Genomic DNA, 22987 nt, shown 5'->3' with positions numbered 1-22987 from the left:
GCCTATTTAAACTCCCACAGGAGCCTGTTTTCATCCTATACTAACTGTTTCAATAAGCGAGCATGCTATCCATCACATCCTGCAAATCATGTTACAACTTTAATCCCCATTAAACTGTTCACTGCCCTAATTAGCTAAAGAATTGATTAATCAAACAGAATCGCAAATGTTTTCACAAATGCCTAAGAAGAGATCGATCTCCGGATTGGGCGAGAGGGGTGTCTTAAAACTCTTCCCCTCTCATAACTTGGCTTCCGAACCCAGATATGGTTATGATGGACTGGTACTTTCACTTTTTCAAATCAAACAGAGCGACAGACGCTTCGAATTCAGTTCGTTGGGTGTCGAACCTTCAAACCCAAGTGGCGACTCTCTATATTTTGAGCTCTTGTCCCGCCAGCGCTCCCTCGATCCGGGCCCTTACTTTGGAAACCGAAATTTCCAAGGGCATGCTACCCACAGTGGCAACTCTGCTGGGGAATATCAAATCAATATTGGTCTATACTTAGATTTTAATACACTTGAGAACAATCTCACAAAAGTCTATCAAAATAGTGAGTTTCGCGCTACTAAAAAAACACTACAAGAAAAATTGCATTGGGTGACGAATGAAAATCGTCGCAAATTGTATGTTTTTCGTCACAAATAATATAGGTGACGAAAAAAAATTTGTCGACTAAAGGTTGTCGAGGATTCCTACCTGGTGACGAAATCTATTTTTCGTCACCTATAGTGCCTTTTGGTGACGAAAAATTTCGTCACGGAAAAATGACTTGGTGACGAAATTTTCTTCGTTACCTTTTGTGCTTTTTTGATGACAAAAAATTTCGTCACAAATTATTCCATTTGGCTCGTCAAAGGTGACCCAGTGACGAAATTTTTCGTCGCGAAAGACATTCTTATATGTGAAAAAAATCTCATTTTCTTGCTCCTGCGGGGTTTCGAACCCGAGTCTCCTAAGTTTTGCACACAAGCTTTAACCAACTACACCACACAAACTTTTCAACATATGTTTGAAATATCTAATATATACACTACTACAAAAATAGATAAAGACCTCGGTTATTTGGTGTGATCTTTCACTTTTAATCTCGCATTTAAAACCGTGGTCTATCAAGGTGTAACTAAAAGTCTCTATCTTTTAACCACAGGATAAAAACCGTGATTAAAACTCATTAATACCGTGACTAAAAACATAAAAACTGTGATTAAAAAAGACAAAATCGTGACTTTTAATAGCTCAACATCTCAGTTTCATTATAAAACTGTGGTTGTTTAGAGAGTAATAATCTCAGTTTTTGAAAAATTTGAGATTAAAAGTGGCGTTTTTCTAAAGGAAAAAATCCCCCTTCATTTATCCTGCTGGGTTTTGAACCTAAATCTCTTGAGTTTTGCATAGAAACTTCAACCAATTGCACCACACACACTTTTCAATATATAATTAAAATATTTAATATATAACATATGTGTTTAACATTAAAATATATTTCGAACATCATTTTGAACCTTCAAATATCAAAATTAGAAATTTTGATAAACATGAAAGTTGTAGCCCTTTGTGTTATTGTTCAAACCCAATTTGAATTATCTCAATTAATGGAGTTTTGAGCATAGAATTGTACTCGAAATACATTTGGCGACGAAACGCAACCTTCATAAATTTCATCACCAAAGGTATCCATTTGGTGACGAAATATATTTTCATCACCGAAAGTACCCCATTTTTTGACGAAATATTTTTTTGTAGAATGGTTGAGAGTGACATTTATTTAGGGATATTGCGCGCGTAGTCGATTAAGAGGTAAGCGACTTTCAACTTTTCCTATATAAGAGCTTTCATCTCAAGTCTAAAAAAAAATGTGATGTATTCTCTAACTTACGATCTCAGTTTCTAGATGATTGAGATTAAAAGTTCTTTTTATCTCAGTTTTTCAAAAACGAGATCTATTCTTTAATTTACAATCTCACTTTTAGATTATTGAGATTAAAAAATCTTTTCATCTCAGTTTTTTGAGAATGAGATCTATTCTTGAAGTTACAATCTCACTTTTTCGATTACTGAGATTAAAAAATCTTTCCATCTCAATTTTTTCGTATAACTGAGATTAAAACTATAGTCCATAACATTTTATTACGCTTTTACAAAAATTGAGATCTTTTTAGTTTTTGAACCGTGATTTTTATACCATTTTGTAGTAGTAATAACACATACATTGAACATTAAAATATATTTTGAACGACATTTTGAACTATTAAACATTAAAATTAGCAATTTTAATAAACATGAAAGTCGTAGCTCTTTATGTTATTGTTCAAACCCAATTTAAATTATCTCAATCGGAGTTCTGAGCAAAGAGTTATGCCCGAAATATATTTGGTGACAAAGCGTAATTCATAAATTTCGTCACCAAAGGATAAATTTTTCGTCATTGAAAACGTAAAAAGAAGACGAAAATATTTTTCATCACCAAATTGGTTCATTTGGCGACAAAATATTTTTTTCGTCACGGAATAGTTATCTTTGGCGACAAAAAATAATTTCGTCTCCTTTTTTACTCTTTTGGCAACGAAAATTTTATTTCGTCGCCAAATAGGAGCCTTTGGTGACAAAAATATCTTTTTCGTCGCTAAATAGTTATAATTGGTGACAAAATAATTTCGTCAAGGAAGTTATCAAAACAGTGACGAATTTATTTTTTTGTCGCCAAATATACTCATTTAGCGACGAAATTAAATTTTGTCGCCACTTTTTCATTACTAAACATATTTTTTCTTGTAGTGAAAGGATTGGTGATTTAACAAGACCACGTGTTCGGCCATCCTAACTGGGGCTTTTTGATTGTTCTCTCATGTAGTTTCCTCTAAGTATTGATTAATAAAGAGAGCCAAATTTGAAACGGCATTTGCGAATTTACGATTCTATTCCATTAATCAATTTCTTTAGCATCTCATTTGCATCGATGTTGGATAGCCACGTTGGAGTGTTTTGGCAATCCGACACGGTTTACCGGAGCCCGGGGACCCCAAACACCCAACAACATTCGACGATGATAAGTCATTCTACCGTTCGACTGTTGCTCTGCGGTTACGCGGACAGCGAGAGGTATATCTTGGCTTTAGTCTGAGGAACCCCCTCAAACCAAAACCGGCCTTTGCATATACAAAGCAATAAAATTCTTAAAACTAAGACAGGTACCCACAGGGTAAGATCTACTTGCATCTAACGCCCATATACTGTCTACGTGTTACTATTTTTCCTATCGCATGCACTGTACATACAAACTGTTTTGCGTAGGAGCATGTTTAGGGCAGCTTCTAGATTGTCTCTCTTTCAAGCCTGTCTTATGCCTATTAGGATGCTGCTATGGCCCGATGAAAAGTCATGCATCTCGATGATGAATGTATCAATTTTCAAAGTCCTTAGATTAGCAAGACTTTGGGAAATCAAACCTTTCTAAACCATTGTCTAATGCCCGATTGAGGTTTCAAACAGAAAATAAGGAACGGAGAGAATGCCATGATGCTTAAACCACCTTGGTTATCGTGCTAAGCACGTACACCATTAGGCTATGGCGCTGTGTCGCCTACGCCACCCCGGTTCCAGTATCACGTCATCTATACCGAGTTGTTCCGACTCCAAAAGTTGAAACTTCGAGAATGGAATAGTTAAAGACTTAGACTATTTTGACATCTCTTAGTGTTAGTCGATTCAAACAAGGATATACCATCGAACATAAATTTAAGGATTTTGGCAGCGTCCGGACATCATGAGACAGACTCGTTTTTAGTTGTAGAGTTTAGGAGGACACCAACGACGATAACATGTACATTGCATTTTTTTTTTGCAATTAACTGTTGCTGCAGGAACGTCACTGAGTTTTCAATTACTTTACTGTCTAGTTTGGAACTATTGCACCAAACAAGAGAGTACCGAAAGGAAGAGCCAAACCTACTTGGGAACGTCTTCAGAATCCGGTTCAAAGACTTGTCAGGCTAGATTCCCTATCAATCGCAACGGAGGCTTCTCCAGGTTCACTGTTGGCTGCTCTACAATCGGGTTCGCCATCGATTTTACAAAAAGCCACACCGCCGGCTTCCCCATCTTCAGCTTTTTCATCAAGCTCCACTGAAAAACCTACAATCAAAAGTTTCTGCAAAACTAGAAACAGCTGCAGGTTCTTCAGAGATGAGAGGACTGGAGTGAGGAAGAGCAATAGGTAGAGAAGACAATGGATAGGAAGAAAGAGTGGGATTGATTTCTACAGAAGGAAAAGCTGGATCAGATGTAGGAAAAGACTGAGAATAAGATGATGACGACATAGAATTCACAGGAATAAAGACTGACACAATAGGCATAGATGAAGAACCAGGAGAAACAACAGACTCAGGTGAGGTAGAAGGAGAACAAGAAACAGGAATGATGATATCCTCAAATGAAGTTAAGGGAACATGAAAGGATGTAGACGTAGGATGAGAAGGAGAAGAAGACTTAATCAGAGTAGGAAAAGGAAATTTAGTCTCTATGAATTTGACATGTCTTGACGCATACACTTTGTTAATGCAAGGATCATAGCATCTGTACCCTTTTGTGTGAGGACAATAGCCCAGAAAAATACATGGTGAAGATTTAGGAGACAACTTATTAAAAGAGCAAGCTTTCAACCAAGGAAAACAACAACAGCCAAAAGGTTTTAAGAACAAGTAATCAAGAGAGGTTTGAAACAAGACACTATAAGGGATTTTATATTGCAAACTGGTGTGAGGTAATCTGTTGACAAGCTAAACCACAATAGTTAAGGCTTCAAGCCAAAAAGTAGTAGGCATATTTGCTTAAAGAAGAAGAGTTATAGTGGTTTCAATGAGATGCCAATGTTTTCTTTCAGCAATCATAATCTGAAGAAGAACAGAAGAGTAGAAAGAAAGAATCTTGAAAAATTATTTTTCTCAACTGATTACAAAAGGAGATCGTGCACCACTTTATACACAGTCTATCTCTAAAAGAATCTTGCCAGCTCAGCATTAGCTAACAACTGCTTACTTATGTGGCCAAGCACTCCACAATTATGACAAGGAGGTTGAAACCTTAATTTCTTACCTCACGACGCTTGGTGGTGGATTTACCATTGATGCCGCTATGAATACTTGCATCGAAAGGAGTGGGTTGTTTGGACATGTCATCAATTTCCTTTATGCTTGCTGCCTCTACAACATAGATAATAGAACTCGTAATTTAAAAAACAATCCACTCCTTAACTTTTCCTAATTTCTTTCACCGATACACCAGGCGCTCTCTCTCTCTCTCTCTCTCTCTCTCTCTCTCTCTCTCTCTCTCTCTCTCTCTCTCTCTAATACCCATGATCTAAGTTTCTGCCTGGGGGGAACGGCGCCTCCTCCTTCTTCCTCTCTCCCTTCGCTTTACTTCTTCCCTCTCCCTCCTTCATTTCCCCTCCTCATTTGCTTTTTCCATTTTTTCCTCCCCTTCCACTTTTGGATCTTGGCTAGGGTTGCAATGTTGGTTGTGGCCTTTCTACGCCTAATGGCTTGCCGATCTACCTATTGACTCTCACGCCAGACATCTTTGTTGGAAGATTCTCGATTTTCAGCCTAACGGCCAATGTTTGTTACAGGTCTGGTAGTAGGGCTTTGGGGTGTGGTGGGCAGCGATGATGGTTGGTCAGGGGTAGCGGTTTTGCTTTGTCAAGAGGTGTCCGTTCATTGTTAGTGGCTTTTATTGATCGGCTAGTGCTCTTTGTTTTGAGGTGCAGCTAGCAACTGATGTGTGGATTGCCGGCTTTGGGTGGCTGTGGTTCTCCTCAGATGGTTGCGAAGGGGGCGTTTTGGTCTCCTAACCAGATGGTTCGTAGGAAGTTTTTAGGGTGTGAATCCACCAACTATGGGCTCATCCTTTTCGCCGGAGTCTATCTTGGAGGTATCTCGTTGGTCGTTTGGTCAACGTTTGGATCAGCTGGTGCTCCTTTGGTTTTGGAGGTGCAGCGACCGGTGACGATTCCTCGGTGGTGGGTGTTGTTTGCTCTGCCGGTGGTGGATCGATGGGTGGCGGCGAGTTTCTTGGTCGGACTATGTTAGGGTTTAGGTGTTTTTGGGGCTTTGGTGTTTTGTGTTGGGGTGGGCTGGGCCCATTTGGTTTAGGGTTTCTTTTTAGGTTTTGGTTTGGGTTGGATTGGCTCCTTACTAACCGTTTGGGTCTTTTTTAGGGTTTTCCTCCTAGTTTGGGCTCAACCTGTTGAGTCTAAATCAGTTTCATCTGTGTGTTTAGGAGAAAGGGTCTTGGGTGGTTAGGCTGGTATAGTCAAGCCTTTATGATCTCTGTACTTTGTGTTATGAGTTAATAAAATTTATTTTTGCAGATTAAAAAAAAAATCTCTCACCAATCAATTCAATTACATGATTGAATTTTCAATCTAACAATTACCACTCAGAAGCTAACTCGAGTTATTGGCCAAAAAAAAAAAAAAAGGAACATTAAACATGTTAGAATAATGAAAATATTGTGATTGATTATAGTTGATAGAATCAGTTGTAATTGATTAGGATCAGGGATTTGATAGAATCACTTGTACAAGAGTCTATGTACATGTTATAAGTAATCGAATTCAATAAAACATTTCTTCTCTCATATTTTTCATGGTATCAAGAAATCTAACATAGTATCAGAGTTAAATCTTAGGTAGCCTCACCTCTCGTGGGAAAGTCTCTGTCATCTCTGTCGCCCAAGTCAATCGCTCAGCTCCTGGTCTCTTGGTCTGTCACCTCCACGTGCAGACGTGCTGCACGTGAGGGGGAGTGTTAGACTTGTCACACATCGCTCATTTAAGCTACCCAAGTTTGGTTAATAAAATCTATAGGCTACTCCACCTATATCCAATTGGTTTTAGGTTGGAACCCTCCAGAAATCTAACATGGTATCAGAGCTATAAGATCTAGGCCCTGTGAATATTCGCTCCTGACGGGCGGCCTAAGCCTCTCTATCGTCCACCGGGCACTTAGTTACTTTGTAAATCTCCTTCACGCTTTTTGGTTGCCTACACCCACCAACACTCATGGCTTTTCGAACCGAATTTTTATTCACGCAGGGAGCATTCGATCTAATCCTCCCATGTTTTTATTTAAAAAGAAGGGCAAATTTTCGTAGTTGGCCCTCTAGTTTTATGGTTGTCTCAATTTCATCCATCTAGTTTCAATTGTCTCAATTTCGTTCATGTAGTTTGTTTTACGTTCCAAATTGGTAAAATCGTTAACACCTTTAATGAAACTAACGGAAAAATATGATTAAAAAATTAAGTGCTCCAATTTTCAATCCGATTGAACTGGTGCGAAGATTTTATTTTTTTGATCATTTCATCCTAGATGGTCGTAATGAATTTTTGGCTCTAAGACCTTTCAACGAGCACCCGAAGACTCCTTATTTAGTTTCAGGGCTCTTTTAAGGTGCTCATTGAAAGACCTTAGAGCCAAAAATTCATTACGACCATCTATGATAAAATGATCAAAAAAATAAGATCTTCACACCGGTTCAACCGAATTGAAAATTGGAGTGCTAATTTTTTAATCATATTTTTCCATTAGTTTCATTAACGGTGTTAACGATTTTACCAATTTTAAACGTAAAATAAACTACATGGACGAAATTGAGACAATTGAAACTAGAGGGACGAAAGTGAGACAACCGTAAAACTAGAGGGACGACTACGAAAATTTTCCCTATTCTCCATTATTGGCTTCTTCGTTTTTCGACTTTTCTTGGTTTCTCCTGGTTTTCTTCCTAGCTGTTCTCCCGGCTCCTGGCTCTCTTGATCGTTTCTCTCTCCTAACTTGGCTTGGCTTGGTTTGGTTGTTCTTGATTTATCTGGATTTTTTTCAAACTCAAGTTGGTAGACCTACTTGAGTTTGAGGGGATGTTAGAATAATGAAAATATTATGATTAATTATAGTTGATAGAATCTATTGTAATTAATTAGGATCAAGGATTTGATTATCTTTCCATAGTATAGGATTTGATTTTGTTTCCAATTTTAGAATTCCACTCTTGTATAAATACAAGAGCCTATGTACATGTTATAATCAAATTCAATAAAACATTTATTCTCTCATATTTTACAAAACAAAAATGATACTCACACAACAATCCAAACATAATCTCACATATATGTAGGCTTCACACACACTACTATATGTGGGTCCCACATATATGTAAGATGTTATATAAGTTGTTGTATTTGGATTGTTGTGTGAGTTACATTCACTCCGCTTGGTTCACCATTTTGAGAGTAACTTTTACTCTCGGTATAATTTTCAATAAATTTCTCTCTCTATCTCTCTCCACTCATTACCACTCAACTCTCAAAAATAACTTTCTTATACCTCAACCAAACAAAGTGATTGTCCTTTACAAAACGTATTTGGAACCGTTCAAGAGATAAAAGCGGAAATAATCCCAAAATATATTCTCTCTATTTCTATCTATAAAGAGAACACATTTTGATACAAAGGCTGGCTCACACTTTTAATTCAAAAATTGCGCACAAGTTAATAATTTCATGTTAAGAGTTTTGGGGATAAATTTGTCATTATAATCCCAATAGCTTTTTTTGAGGGAGGGCAAAAGAGTAACTTCATCTACCAACTCACCTAGGTAATTGCTGACTAGGGAGAGGTAAAGTGAATCCTTTACACACACACAAACTCAAACTCCCGATATGAGAGCCAACCCAACTGACGCAGGCCCAAAAGCTATTTATAACTATTTATTTCCTGCCACTCTCTCTGTTAGCTGATCCAGTTAACTACTAGTACTTTTTTTCTTTTATCCGCCCAGTTAACTACTCTTCCTTGTTTTTTTGTCTCTCACTTATACATGCATGGCGCGTGGTCCAAACGCTTGTTGGCATTAAAGTCTGCAATACTTGCCGTCAGTGTCACGGATATAATTGCGTGTTGCTTTCATCATCCCAGCAACATCTGCTACTACATTCTAGTAATTTCTTCTTTCTTCTTCTAAAGAGCAGATAAAAGACAACAATTTTTAGTCGTTTTTCCAGTTGCAGCCGTTTGGTTAACACTTGCCATTTCTTTCAATTTATTAGAGGTACTGCATTTGTGCAAATGCCACGGAGCTTGGCGATTATAATCGTTTGATATCCGCGCGTTAACTTTTGTTTCGTTCCTTAATTTATAGTATATTGTGGGTCTTATTTTCATCTATCTAGTTATTCGATTGGTATCAGAAAGAAAGAAAGAAAGAGAAGAACGAGAAGAGAGAAAGAGAATGGGGAGCTCAGGAGGAGGGATAGAGTGGAAGCTGGCGGATCACCCGAAGCTTCCAAAGGATAAGACGGTGGCTGTGGTGGTGTTGGATGGCTGGGGGGAAGCCTCTCCCAATCAGTACAACTGCATCCATGCTGCTGACACTCCCACCATGGATTCCCTCAAAAAGGTCTCTTCCCTGTTCCCATCGGCAAATATACTACTCCCTCTGTCCCAAAATTATATTCCTTACAAAAAGACATGCAATTCTCAGATCAAAAAATAAGTTATTTTTTGTACATAATTTTTCGAGTTTCTTCGCACCAAATAAAGATCTCGATTAGTTCTTTAATTTGGTGCAAGAAAATTTTAAAAATTATGCACATAAATACTTTATGGAGTAGTTTTTATCCAAAAATTACACGTCGAGAATTATCAAAATTGTGACGGAGGGGTAATTTATTAGTATTCTTGTTATTACTTGCTTATTTGAAAATTATGAGTCCATGTAGAAGCCTAAGATTGATGAAGAAGAAGATATATGGGAGGGGAGATTACGAGAATTGATTTTCCATACCATTTTTTTCCCTATATTAATTATACCGTTCTACATTTTAGAAAAGTTACAATCCACAGCCATTATTATAGACCCAACAAAAAGGCAATACTATGGGAGACAGTACTATGAGTATGAGAAATCTAATCTAAAAAGAGGCTATACATGACAGACCTCCGACGCGACAGCACGTGAGGGAATGTCAAGAAGTACAATCCCATATATATTGCTTGGGTATAGAATGGATGATCACTTTATATAGAAATGGGGTAGTAGGAATTCTGCATCTAATAGCTTAAGCTTTTGGATTGAATTTGTAGTTTCTACATGATATTAGACCTGGGCTAATTCCATCTCAAATTGTATAAAAATTAATCTATACCCAACGATGATAGACTCAGTGAAAAGGCAACATGATGATAGACCCAAAAAAAGAGGTTACACAAGGGGATGTTAGATAATACGAGTCTCACATTGGTTAGGTATGGATTCTATGGAATGGTGGTCCCTTTGAATCATGTTGAACCTCTCCACCTAATAGTTTAAGCTTTTGGGTTGGATATAAAGTTCTAATTCATGTGTATCTTCCCGTTTGGGTTTGGACCACCTTTAATGTAACCACCATTGCTCCTCGTGTGATATTTCAGTTATGGAAATCCCATATTCAGGTAAATAGCCAATGTTGTTGGGTCCACCCATGTGATGAATGACTTGGTGGTAATTGATTTGGTAATTAAGCAATAATTCATGTCCTATAAGCATTGACTAGGAAGACGAATTAGAAGGCTGATTGGTTTAGGAATTTTGGTTGGAAAACAATAGGGCCAAAAGAGTTTTGGCAAGTTTGGGAGTCCTGTTATGCAATCAAGAACTAATCGGAAAGGAAGCCAGGGGGCACCGGTTTCTTCAGCCACAAGGCATTTGACACTATGAATATACCAAGGGGTATATGGGTTTATATATGCGAGGGATTTGAGAGAGTGGTGAGGCAAAAAATTAAAATGCAAGGGGTGAGAGGAAAAATAATAGGACACCGGGGGGGTGAGCGAGGGCTCAACTACGTACCCTTCAGCGGGGGGCCTGGTTAGGAATGTTGGTTTATAAGGTCCACCTCACACTGTTATATTTATGTTGTATCATAGTGGAATTTCTCTTTCCAGTGGATTTGGCAATTAGGGCCGAGCCATGTAAACTTGATGATTCTCTTTCTTGTGTGTGCATGTTTATTTTTGTGGGTCCTTCCGCTGGCTTGATGGGATTGTTACCACAATGCCATCAACAACTACCAGTGTGACTGCTAGCATTTTGCAAGTGACTAGGAAAAACTTCTATTGAAGGTGTTCTGCATATTGACTGTTTGAAGTTATTATTGGTAGCAAATACATCAATGGCTATAGTAGCCATTGATGTTTTTCTTCCTATTAGCCTCTCTTAGGCTTATGTTTGTGATAGTGCGCGTTCCAGTCTGGCCACGTTTTGAGGTAGTTTACTACTTCATGAAAAACAAAGAGAGATTGTTCCTAATGTTTGGAAGTTTCACTTTCTCTTTGGGTATCCGGAGAAATGATCCCTTGACATTTGTTTTCTGTCTTTCATAATAGGGTGTCCCAGAAAGATGGAGGTTGGTTAGGGCTCATGGTACTGCAGTCGGGCTTCCCACTGATGATGATATGGGCAATAGTGAAGTTGGTCATAATGCTCTTGGCGCTGGACGAATATACGCTCAAGGGTGATGTCTTTCTCCCAATTTGATTCTTCCGTGGCCTTTCGGTAAATTTCAAGGATCATTGTTGGAATCGTGCCTTTTGGTTCTTTTATAGTTTGTGAACTCGTGATTGCATAATTAGTGTGTTACTTTTTTTTACTGCAAGATGGGGCTTATAGCCATACTAGTACATTGTGGGATCACAATGTTGGTTCTTATGCATGGTACTTGAGAATCAGAGAGGAGATGTCATGGAGAGAAGAGAAACAGAGCGAGATCAGTCAAATTTCTACCTTGGGCGAGAGATGTTCAAACAGTATTTGGGAATTCATTTTATGTGGTCAGTCTGATTAAAGGAAAGTTGGTACTTTTATTGCCTTGCCCTTGGAATGACACAAGTATTCCAGAATCGTAGCTATGCTAACCAGACCTCTCTGATGCCCAACTGCACCTCCTTATAATTATGGCAGAGTCCATTTACCTCCCTCTGTTGTGGGTCTGGATCACTTCACCCTTGTAATTTAAAAGAAGTCATTTGGTATACCTACTTGGTTTTGGACCAATGTTCAACCTTGAAAGTTTCTCTCCAAACTAACGGAGTCGGTAAGCCAATTGCCAAGTGCCCAACTTATCGGATGTAATAATTTCTGACCAGCAGTTGTAGTGTAGTGGAGTATATATTGTGTTTCAAACTGTTGTATAATTAATTTAGCAAAATAAGCCAATAACAATATAAAAACAGAAGATAGCAACTATAAATGTAAAAATTTATATATTTTACGAAAACATATTAATGTCGGTGATATATACCATCAACTTAGACAAGTGACAAACATACATTTTGCAAGTTACATTAGTACAAAAAGTTATGTGCACTTTAATATTGAGGATGTACAAAACATAAGCTAAAAAGGGGTATCTCTATTACCTATCAGTTGCGGCCATTTATAACCGTGGGCTTGTCACAATTTTGTATTTACCGTTGCCGGCTTTAGCAATAAAACCAAGAGAGCAGAAAATAGCTTTTCTTATCCAAATCACTTCAATTTCTTTTTCTTTGTTTTTTTGATCGACAAATCACTTCAATTTCATCTGAACAAAACGTGTATCTCTCTGAGGATGGATCTACTCATCGAGAAAATTCCTTTGAGTGTTCCGTTATGAGTTTATTTTACAGTTCATTGCTTTTGTATGGGGGTAGTTGCTCTCACTTATCAAGACAGCACAAATGCTTCTGGTTCTCTTCTAAAAAGTACAGCAGGTTTTTGCTTTTGTTTATATTGGGGTTTTGGGATTATGATGTAACAAGAGCCGAAAATGTTTGAGAAGAACGGTGTGCATCTTCTTCTTCTTTTTTGATGATAACGATGGTATACATCTATCAATACTATATACAAAGGTAGTAAATTTTCCCAAGCCTTTAAATCTCATCCCTAATTTTGTAGAATTTTGCCTTTTGATTCCGGGAGACTTAGCCAAAAATCCCTCATATTTACATTTTTTGAGCTCAAGGACAAGCACATTTTGCAATAAAACATAAAGACAAATGTGCCTATGAAAGTGCCTAAAACTCTAGAGTACCCTATAAAAGTGCCTAAAACCCAAAAATACCCTATGAAAGTACCTAAAACCCTAGAGTACCCTGTGAAAATACATAAATCACTAAAACCCTATAATAGGAAAGTACACCCTAAAACCCTATGAAAGTGCCAAAAATATTTTGGTACTTTGGCTAGGGCTATAAATGAGCTGAGCAGCTCATGAGTTCGGCTCGGTTCGAAGGATAAATGAGCGAGCTCGAGCTCAATTTTGCGGCTCGTTTGATAAACGAGCCGAGCTCAAACCTAGCAGGGTTCGGCTCGAACAAGTTCACAAACAGGTTCATCTCGGCTCGAAATATATAGGTTCGGCTCGGCTCGAACATGCCAATATATAGGTTCACGAAAAGGTTCGTCTCGGCTCGAAATATATAGGTTCGGCTTGGCTCGGCTCGAACATTCCAATATTCGGTTCGACTCGGCTTGTTTAGCCAATTTTTCAATATTAAGGCTGAAAAGTTAACAAATTCGAGCCGAGCTGGCTCGTTTATTCTAGACCGAATACTAACGAGCTGAGCTTGAGCCAGACGAATTCTGATCGAGCCGAGCTCGAACATGTCAATATTCGGTTCGGTTCGGCTCGTTTACACCCCTACTTATGGCTAAAAAACTAAAAAAGTTGAAGGACCTCTACTAAAAATTATTTTGCTGGCGTCCTTCCCCTAAATGAAAACTATTCTACCATCTTTATGGCTAATTTTTCCTTTGTTTTCTGAAACGGAAAGAGATTGAGAAAGGGAGAGAGTTTTCCTTGGGGGCCGGGTGGACTTTAAGAGAGAGTGTTTCGTGGGAGTGGGGACATGGGTAAAAACCTATAGGTTCAACAACCTGAGCTAGGTTTAAGTGTACCATTTAATCTAGAAGGTATGCAAGTTGAATTTCATTAGTAGTTCTGTTAGGGCAAGAGAACACATACGATCAAAAATAAACAAGCAATCAAAAGACAAGACACGCGATATATATGGTTCAGACTTAAGCAATTTACTTATTCATACCCCACAGAGTGTTCGGGGGTTTCACTATGATGAAAAGATCAAAAAGATTACATTGGGGGCTGCCTATCCTTTGCCTTTTATAAGGAATACAAGAGAAGCCCTAAAAAAACCCTAAAAATGCCAAAAAAAATGCGCACACGCGGCTTCGCTCGTCCGGACCAGCGATACCCTAGTCTGGACTACCAATACGTTCGTCCGGGCAAGCATCGGACCAGCACTGCTGCAACATGGTTTTTTGCTCCCTCTTGCCTAGTTCGAATCACGCTTGGCTTGGTCAGGACAAAGAGATGTTGAAACTCCAGAATACGCAAAGAAAACGCCGAATTCGACTTCACACTCAACAAGTTCCGGACTTTGTACACGAATTAAGATTAAGGAAAGGAATTTTTCAATCACTCAATTGATAGCTTGTAAATTTGTTGTATTAATAATCATTTCAACCATCAACTTCTCAAACATTAATGTATATGTCAACCCGTGCATCAATGTGTACAACATTAAGAATATAATATAGTGATGTTGACACATTTGTGGTATCATCCAGAGGGCAGTTGTAGTTCACATTTGAAAAGAAGCATGAGAGGGGACACAAATACCACACAACACGATCAAAAAGCTAACCAGACAATTTTCAAAAGGAAATTGATTTTGGGTTTTAGCCACATGCACTCAATTTGGTGTCTTGATTATGTGAGATTGGAAAACAAAAAATGGAGTGCTAAAATCACATCCTTTTTAAAAAATAGAAGAAAACACATCAGGATATATATGAATACGACAACAAATTACATTATGTATAGGCCTATATACATAAAAATAGTAGTTCGTTTCTGTGATTACTCAACCTTTTTTTTTTTTGTTTGATCATTATGATTGCTCAACCTTAGTCTCATTATTATGTAGCACAAACACGGATACAGATAAGGATACGGACACGAACATAGGACACGGGAGTTCTAAAAAAATGAGAATATGGACATAGCGGGGGACACGCCACGTGTGTGCATATATATTCTGGAGTTTAAGTTGCAAAATGTAAACAAAACGAAATGGATGGGAGGTATGTGATGTTAGGGTTTCATCTCTTTAGGCTTGTTTTTATAGGTGAACTTACACTTAAAACCCAAACATTTCAGTGATAACATAGCTACCCTCAAAAAAAAATTTAAAAAAAAATACACCTCCAACCCCGTTGTGTCCCCGTATGTGTTCCCACTGTGTTCCAAAAGTGTCCCCGCCGTGTCCCTCTAAAATAATTAACTTAAATAATTGGACACGGTGGCGTGTCGGACACGTATCTAGCCGTGTCCCCGTATCGGACACAGATACCTCGACCAACAGAAAACAGAAACGCGGGATGGGGATAAAGCAGATCAAAATTCTGAAAAAGCAGAGGCATTGGAGGTTGCACAAACCCAAGATGCAGAGACAGATTTCAGGAGGTCCATGGACGAGGCGGAAGAAGATAAAAAGTGTTAAAACATCCAACTCCAAACCAATTGGCTAAGAGTGGATAATTAACCAATGTGGGACAAATCCCAACACTCCCCCGCACGTGCAACTCTTGACTCGCACGTAGAGAGGTAAACAAAGGATCCGGAACACACGGATCACAATGAAAGAAAGTGCAACTATGGCACAGACAAAGGGGAAAAGCCTCCGAAACTCTAGCTTTGATACCATGTTAAAGCATCCAACTCCAAACCAATTGGCTAAGAGTGGAGAGGCCGCCCAGACTCATATACTAGTATTGGAGGAGATAATTAACCAATGTGGGACAAATCCCAACAAAAAGAGTGAGGAAGAAACAGATGAGCTTGAGTTTTAGCTAACTCTAGGAAACCTTTAAACTGTCTTGCCTGATGTAGAGCTGTCAGAGAACATGGATGTCTGTTACTAGAGTTGTTTCAGTACTTTTTTTTCTCTTATCATGTTCTCTAAGCTGCATCTTGAATTTTCCCCATATACGAATTGAGATGTAAGGTGATTCGGTGACTATTATTATTATTTATCCAAAATCATGTTCTGGAAATCAAGTCCTCTCTCTCTCGTAGATTGTTATCTATTTCCCAAGACGTAGGATTTTTTTGTTTATTTTTGATAAGCCTTCTGTATGTGGCTGATTGTTCCATATCTTCATTTTTTTCCTCTCTTGCCAATATGCGGCTTGAACAATTTAAAATAATTTCTAAGTAATAGTACTATGTTGGATATCAGGGCAAAGCTCGTTGATAATGCTCTTGCTTCTGGAAAAATTTATGAAGGGGAAGGTTTCAAGTACATAAACGAATGTTTTGAAGCTGGTACCTTTCACCTCATTGGATTATTAAGCGATGGGGGTGTCCACTCCCGACTTGATCAGTTGCAGGTGTGTTTGCTTATCCTAGACAGTCATTTGTGATCTTTTCCTGAGTCGATACTCTTATGAGCACTGGCTATTGTTCTTATTTCTTTGGATTGCAGTTGTTGCTTAAAGGTGCTTGTGAGCATGGCGCTAAGAGAATCCGAGTTCATATACTTACTGATGGCCGGGATGTCTTGGATGGTACAAGTTTGGGCTTTGTACAAACCCTTGAGAATGATCTTGTAAAATTACGTGAGAAAGGAGTCGATGCCCAGATTGCATCTGGTGGAGGTCGCATGTACGTAACCATGGATCGCTATGAGGTAAATTCCCTGTGGTCCTTTGTGTTTGATATTTACAGACAAGGGTCTTGATTGACACATTTGATAGATCCTCTGAACTATCTTTTAAAAAATACGTAGGGCTGAAACGAAATTCTGTAATTGTGTAGCTTTTTAGGTTGTACTTCACATGCATTATCTGAATGTAAGTTTGGCAACATGTTATGCCTGCAGCACATGAGTGGTCAATGAATGGCTTGATCATAACTGTCAAATATCTTCTTTGATCAATTTAGGGGCAATTTCCGCTCTTTTACATGTTAGGGTTATTAGCATATGCTGTTTTTGTTCTTTCATACTTTAGTGCATTGAAATCTTCTGGTCCATCTTCTGGGTCATTCAATTAAATTGTTGACTTCGCCGGGTTAGTTGTGGTTTCATGCTTTGGGCATAAGAACCTAATCTATTGAGGGAGCTTCTGTTGATTGTTATTGTTGTCAATACTAATGTGGTTTTTGTCACCTTCTTCTTTCTTTTGGATCCGTTTTTGTCCCGATTCGCAAGATAAAATGCAGACAAATTTGGAAAGCAAGTTTAAAGTAACTTGAGTTGTATATGATTCCAATATCTGGAGCAAGATAGCCGTTGAGCGTATCTCATTGCACATCCAATTTGGTCACTGCGGCACAACTTCGATATCTAATTTTCTGTGCTGCTACCTTTTGTTTATATGGGAACACAGCGTTGTTATGTATTTTAGAAGAGCAGTGTATAGATCAATGGACTGTAATCTGCTAATTTTTATGGCTAGCACCACCAAGGAGGTGCTACCTTCAAAACCTTTCTTTGAAAAGATTACGTTATATAGACTATATTCCTTCAATGGTGCCCATGTAGCTGAATTTGGTTTATTACAATAATGTTTAATGTTCGCCCCACCTGTAATCACTTCTGCTTGTTATTTTCTGCAAGGTGACTGTTTTATTAAATCAGTTATTAAGAATGTGAGTTACTTGACAGAATGATTGGAATGTTGTGAAACGTGGATGGGAGGCCCATGTTCTTGGTGAAGCCCCGTACAAGTTTAGGAGTGCTGTTGAGGCTGTTAAGAAACTGAGGGAGGAAACCAATGCTAACGACCAGTACTTACCTCCTTTCGTAATTGTGCATGAGAATGGGAAGCCTGTGGGCCCAATTGTGGATGGTGATGCTGTCGTGACATTCAACTTTCGCGCAGATCGCATGGTTATGCTTGCTAAAGCACTTGAATATGAAGACTTCGACAAATTTGATCGAGTTCGGTTCCCTAAAATCCATTATGCTGGAATGCTTCAGTATGATGGCGAATTGAAGCTTCCTAGCCACTACCTTGTTTCTCCTCCGGAGATAGAACGAACTTCTGGAGAATACTTAGTTCACAATGGTGTCCGAATTTTTGCTTGTAGGTGAGCTGGCATTGATTTTTTATTGATAAATTGCCTGATTTTACCGTAGCACAGTTTATGCCATTTTTACTTCGCAGACGAAATCATGGGTATGAATCATAATTTTCATTCATGGATCTTTATTCATAATTTTATACAAGTGACAGAATAGTATCTCGACCTGATTATCAATAGTGTGAAACCTTCTATATGCTAGACTAGATGGTAAATCCTCAACTCCATCTAACATTGTTAGGCTTTTCAAGAGGATGCCTACATAGCCCTGATTGTTTTGTGAATGCTGAATTTGCTAGTCATATGTTATATAGGTTCCATTATCTTTGATGAACTTGATAAGAGTTCAACATTGTTCAAAAGTGTAGCATGTGAGAAGCTTCTGCGATTTGTATCCTGTACAGGGAGAGGGATACCCGTTGTCGTTACTTAGGGTGGGTTAAATGGGATATGTAAATGAGTTGGAGATCACTGCTCCGTGATTAACTGTTGAGAATGTCTGATTCTGAGTCGTCTTCAAATAACTTAGACCATTTGTGATAGTTGTTCTTAGGTTCTTGCATTTTTGCAGATGCTCCATGTTGAGTTCATTCAATTAAATCAGTCTTTCCCCTCCTCTTTTCCTAATTCCTAGTCTGATCTGTTTCGTTCTGTAACAGTGAGACAGTAAAATTTGGTCATGTAACTTTCTTCTGGAACGGAAATCGGTCTGGGTATTTTAACCAAGAAATGGAAGAATATGTGGAAATTCCTAGTGACTCTGGAATCACATTTAATGTCCAACCAAAGATGAAGGCATTGGAGATTGCTGAGAAAGCCAGGGATGCTATACTTGGCCGCAAATTCCACCAGGTAACTCAAGGCTTCAGTTTGTCTTATTTCGGTAAAAACATTTCTGACTGTTATCTGCACGTTCGTTCACTTGCTTTTATTATAGGTACGTGTTAACATGCCAAATGGTGACATGGTGGGCCATACAGGTGACATTGAGGCAACAATCGTAGCTTGCAAGGCTGCTGATGATGCTGTGAAGGTACAGTGGATTTGCTGGCATTGCAATCATAAGTTCTCCATCATGATAGTACCTTGAATCCCCTGTTCCACATCACATAGCCTGAATGATTTGAATCAGCATAGAAGTTCTGTGCTTTTAGGCAATGGACTCTTTCTGGCTGCAATGATGTCAAATTGTTCGATCACGTAATTCTGAAACATAGAAACCAACCTAGGATAAATCTTTTTGTTCAGTTACCTGAGAAATGTCTTGAAGAATGTGGTTATGCTGGTTTAAGAGAATGGTCAAGCAGAGGAGTGAGAGTCATTCAATGTGCTTTTTAAGTAGATAGATTGAAAATCCACGGTGCAGTACCATGTAGAATGTGATGGATTCCCTAAAACCTTTTTTCTTTAAAATTATGTTCTGTACTGTAAGAATAATAATCGCAAACCACACGGTGCCCTTAAAGACAAATTCACCACCTCACCGGTGCTAGAGGTTGTGTCGGTGTTTGTCTCCCAGGGTTGACTCGGTTCCACTCAGCCGCAGCCGTCGAAAAAACTGTGATTAGGGGGAGGAGCCTACAATGAACCACGGACTTCATGCCCACAGCCCTGGCCCAATCATGGTCCAGGCGCTAGCGCGCACGTGTGGTTTATGGGTCAAAGCCTAAAAGCCCACATAGCATACGCACTCCCTCCTTTGCTCTTAGCTAATTGTAATAGGCTGCTCTGGTTTCCTGCCAGAAAATTTGGGTACCCCCAAAGGGTCCAACCCTTTAGGCTTTTTTTGCACTTATATTCCCATCAGAGGTTCCCTCTCAAACCAATGTGGGACTTGGTGACTTTTTACCTTCTCAAGTTACCCACTTTGAGACAATTTCTCATTCATCTCTCAATGGAATTTGTTCGTTCTTTCACCAGTTTAAATTCCTTAACAAGGAGTATCTAAAACCACTTAGGCCCACCTCGCGTGGTGTGGGTCTCACCAAATTATCTTTGTTAAATTCCATTTTCCAACAAGAGTTGGGAGTACCATTGGACAATCAACTCTATCTTTGCATTCCCTCTGGTTGACGCATTGAGCTTTGTGAAGGCTTCATGTAAATTACCTGCAGACTGAGTTCTGTTCCATCTTGAGTGGTGCCTTCCATTACTTTCTGTGTTAGTATGTTGGACTGTGGCCAATTCAATTGATTTGATTGATCCTATCCAAATCCAATTGCAGGTGATCCTTGATGCAATAGAGCAGGTGGGTGGAATATACATTGTCACTGCTGATCATGGCAATGCTGAGGACATGGTGAAGAGGAACAAAAGGGGGGAACCTCTTCTTGACAAGAACGGGAATATTCAAATACTTGCGTCTCATACTCTCCACCCGGTAAGAATTAGGTACTCTTCATTCTCAAACCACTGAATATTGAAAGACATGGGCCTCAAACACTAGACGAGGCCGGGAGTCAGGATTCGTGGGCCCGCGGCCTGTGGTCTTTGTGGTGGATAGTATGGAATTGATTTGGGCTTTGGGTAAAAAATCTCTAAATAACAAACTTGGGCTTTGGTTGGGCTTAGGCTTGGTGGGCCTAAAGCTTGTTTTTGAAAATGGGCTACCATACTTAGATTGAATTGATACTGCCATGCACAATAATAGCTTCAATTATATAGAAGCAATATGATTGGGTGAGAACTAGTTTTTATCTCGTTCCTTGAAGGATGTTCCTTACCAGCAACTCCAATTCAATTGCCCAACCATTCCTTCAGCTGTATTTGGTCCCTCAAGCTAGACTTTGTCTTTCCCATTGGCCTATAAAAAGGCAGTCAAGTCCTCAGTGAGCAAACATAGTTCAGTTCGAAGACCAGTCTAGACGGTACTTCTGAGACTGGGTTTGACCGAGTACTCCTGGGAGACAAACGCCGACAACCTCTAGTAAATCCGGGTAAATTCGGGGAGGCAGCGAATTTGTCTTAAAGGCACCATGTGAAACACGGGCCTTGGTTTGCTTTCCTTGATCCTTTTACAGTTTCTATTCGTGATTCTAAATCAGTTACTGTAATTGCCATTTTCTACTTTCCCATCAGTCTTCAATTGGCAAATCTTAAACTACTTCTTGGTTACTATTGAGCCTATCATTCTGAAGCTTTAGTTGTTTTGGTTAGCTTAACTTGGTAGTGATTGGTTTCCTGGATGATGGTTGTCACTTGTCACTGCAGTTCTAAATGCTTCCAGTTCATACAGTGAGTAACAGTGTTACAATAAAACAAGCATTAGATCAGATCTTTTGAGTTGTGTTGGGTTTTCTTCAACAACTAGCATTATACCAGCTTCTATTTCAGTAGCAGATCAACAGGAGTTCTAGGTTTTTCTGCTTTGCATGTTCTTAGTTATGAAGCTCGATATAATGGGGCCATGTACTAGTTTTGTTTACCGAGTACTATCCCTGCTATTAGATGTTGAGTTTTGTTAAGCTCCAGAGTTGCTGATGATGGTAATCTTTATGTAGGTGCCTGTAGCAATAGGAGGTCCTGGGTTGCTGCCTGGGGTGAGATTCTGCAAGGATGTTCCAGATGGTGGGCTTGCAAATGTGGCTGCAACAGTAATGAATCTCCATGGATTCGAGGCTCCTAGTGACTATGAACCAACTCTCATTGAGGTTGCAGATAACTAGATCAGATTATTTTTTTGTTTTTTGACTTGGTATCAATGCCATGGAAGAATGTTCATGTCGTACTACAGTTCAAGCATAGTTGGTACAGAATTTTTGAATTTACTAAAGAATTCTCTTTGTACTAGAACTATGGCTACTTGTTAAATGGCTTAAATAAGATGGATGTTATGAGTGTACTTGGTAGAGTTCAGAAATTTCAATTTGGGCACCTGCCGTGCTGCAGTAGAGCATGATGATAATTTTCCCACTTTTCTTCTGTTTTTCTGTTACACTTTCTCGCCAGGTATCAGCGTTGTGGACAAATGTTCGTCTAGTACTACAGGTCAGGTATAGTTGGTCCAAGACTCCAAGCCTAGTAAGCTGGCTTCTTGGAGCTAGCTGATCTGGATTTTAGTTCCAAATTCTGCTCGTATTTGCGAGGGAAAAAGCGGAGCTATAACCAGGAGGCTGATCTGAAAAACCATTTTAGATTGCTTTAGGAAAAGCCTTATAACTGTCTGGAAACCTGCACCCAGCAGTTAATTAATGCATGTGTTTACTTCACTAGTTGAAACGAAAGCTTGGGCCGGAAACAAGAGTTGGTTGAGTTGTATTAATGCATGTGATTTCTTTACTCCATCTCCAAGTGATGGGATCTGTTGAAATTTTGAGCGATTGGCCTATAAGTTGTAAATCAAGTCTCTTTACGATAAGCAATACCATGGACAAGATCACAATAACCCACTTCTTTGTTTTCATCTGTTATTATTTCTGGAGCAAACGCATCATTTTTGGTGTTCCCGTGTTTGAATTTATGTTACACATCTAGAATGGTCCAAATTGCCACCAAAACTGAATGGGATCCAGGGATCCTGTGCAGAAAGCACTATAGGGGTGTGGTGTAGTGAGCAGTACAGGATAAAATGCTATATGGACCAATAAATTGCTTATTTGCAACTAAGTCGTTTTAAGGTTTTATCAATTGATATCACTACTTTGTAGTTCTAAAAATTATTATTTTAACCTTACTTATTCTACATGTACCATACTAAACCATCCGCATATTTATCAAAAATAGAACGGTTCACTATGCTTCCTAAATAACATTTAATCATATTGGTCTTTTGGCAAAGATGGAACAATGACCCCAGCGACAACAGA

At 38.9% G+C, this 22987-nt stretch overlaps 1 protein-coding gene across 7 annotated transcripts; it reads left to right on the top strand.

The window, feature by feature from the left end:
- Nucleotides 1-8944: 8944 nt before the first annotated feature.
- On the top strand, nucleotides 8945-22023 carry LOC131326206 (2,3-bisphosphoglycerate-independent phosphoglycerate mutase). Of its 7 annotated transcripts, none has more exons than XM_058358877.1 (10): nucleotides 8950-9106; nucleotides 9254-9454; nucleotides 11422-11549; nucleotides 16336-16486; nucleotides 16582-16785; nucleotides 17764-18188; nucleotides 18842-19034; nucleotides 19120-19215; nucleotides 20407-20562; nucleotides 21683-22023. In XM_058358877.1, exons 2-10 carry the CDS (start codon nucleotides 9287-9289, stop codon nucleotides 21845-21847), a joined length of 1686 nt encoding a protein of 561 aa, XP_058214860.1. In that variant the 5' UTR covers nucleotides 8950-9106; nucleotides 9254-9286; the 3' UTR covers nucleotides 21848-22023. The 7 variants fall into 7 exon arrangements, with proteins under 7 accessions (XP_058214864.1, XP_058214863.1, XP_058214862.1 ...); XM_058358876.1 differs by having other exon boundaries at nucleotides 9246-9454; XM_058358878.1 differs by having other exon boundaries at nucleotides 9228-9454.
- Nucleotides 22024-22987: the final 964 nt, after the last annotated feature.

This window comes from Rhododendron vialii, chromosome 5a (assembly GCF_030253575.1).
Source record: "Rhododendron vialii isolate Sample 1 chromosome 5a, ASM3025357v1".
Classification (NCBI taxonomy): domain Eukaryota; kingdom Viridiplantae; phylum Streptophyta; class Magnoliopsida; order Ericales; family Ericaceae; genus Rhododendron; species Rhododendron vialii.
This window is presented reverse-complemented; position numbering and strand designations above follow the sequence as displayed.

Excerpts from the sequence above, each read along its gene's own strand:
- LOC131326206 (XM_058358877.1), top strand. The coding sequence starts at position 9,287 with ATGGGGAGCTCAGGAGGAGGGATAGAGTGGAAGCTGGCGGATCACCCG. Across the intron at positions 16,487-16,581 it reads CCCGACTTGATCAGTTGCAG|TTGTTGCTTAAAGGTGCTTG; the intron begins GTGTGTTTGCTT and ends TTTGGATTGCAG. Across the intron at positions 20,563-21,682 it reads CGTCTCATACTCTCCACCCG|GTGCCTGTAGCAATAGGAGG; the intron begins GTAAGAATTAGG and ends ATCTTTATGTAG.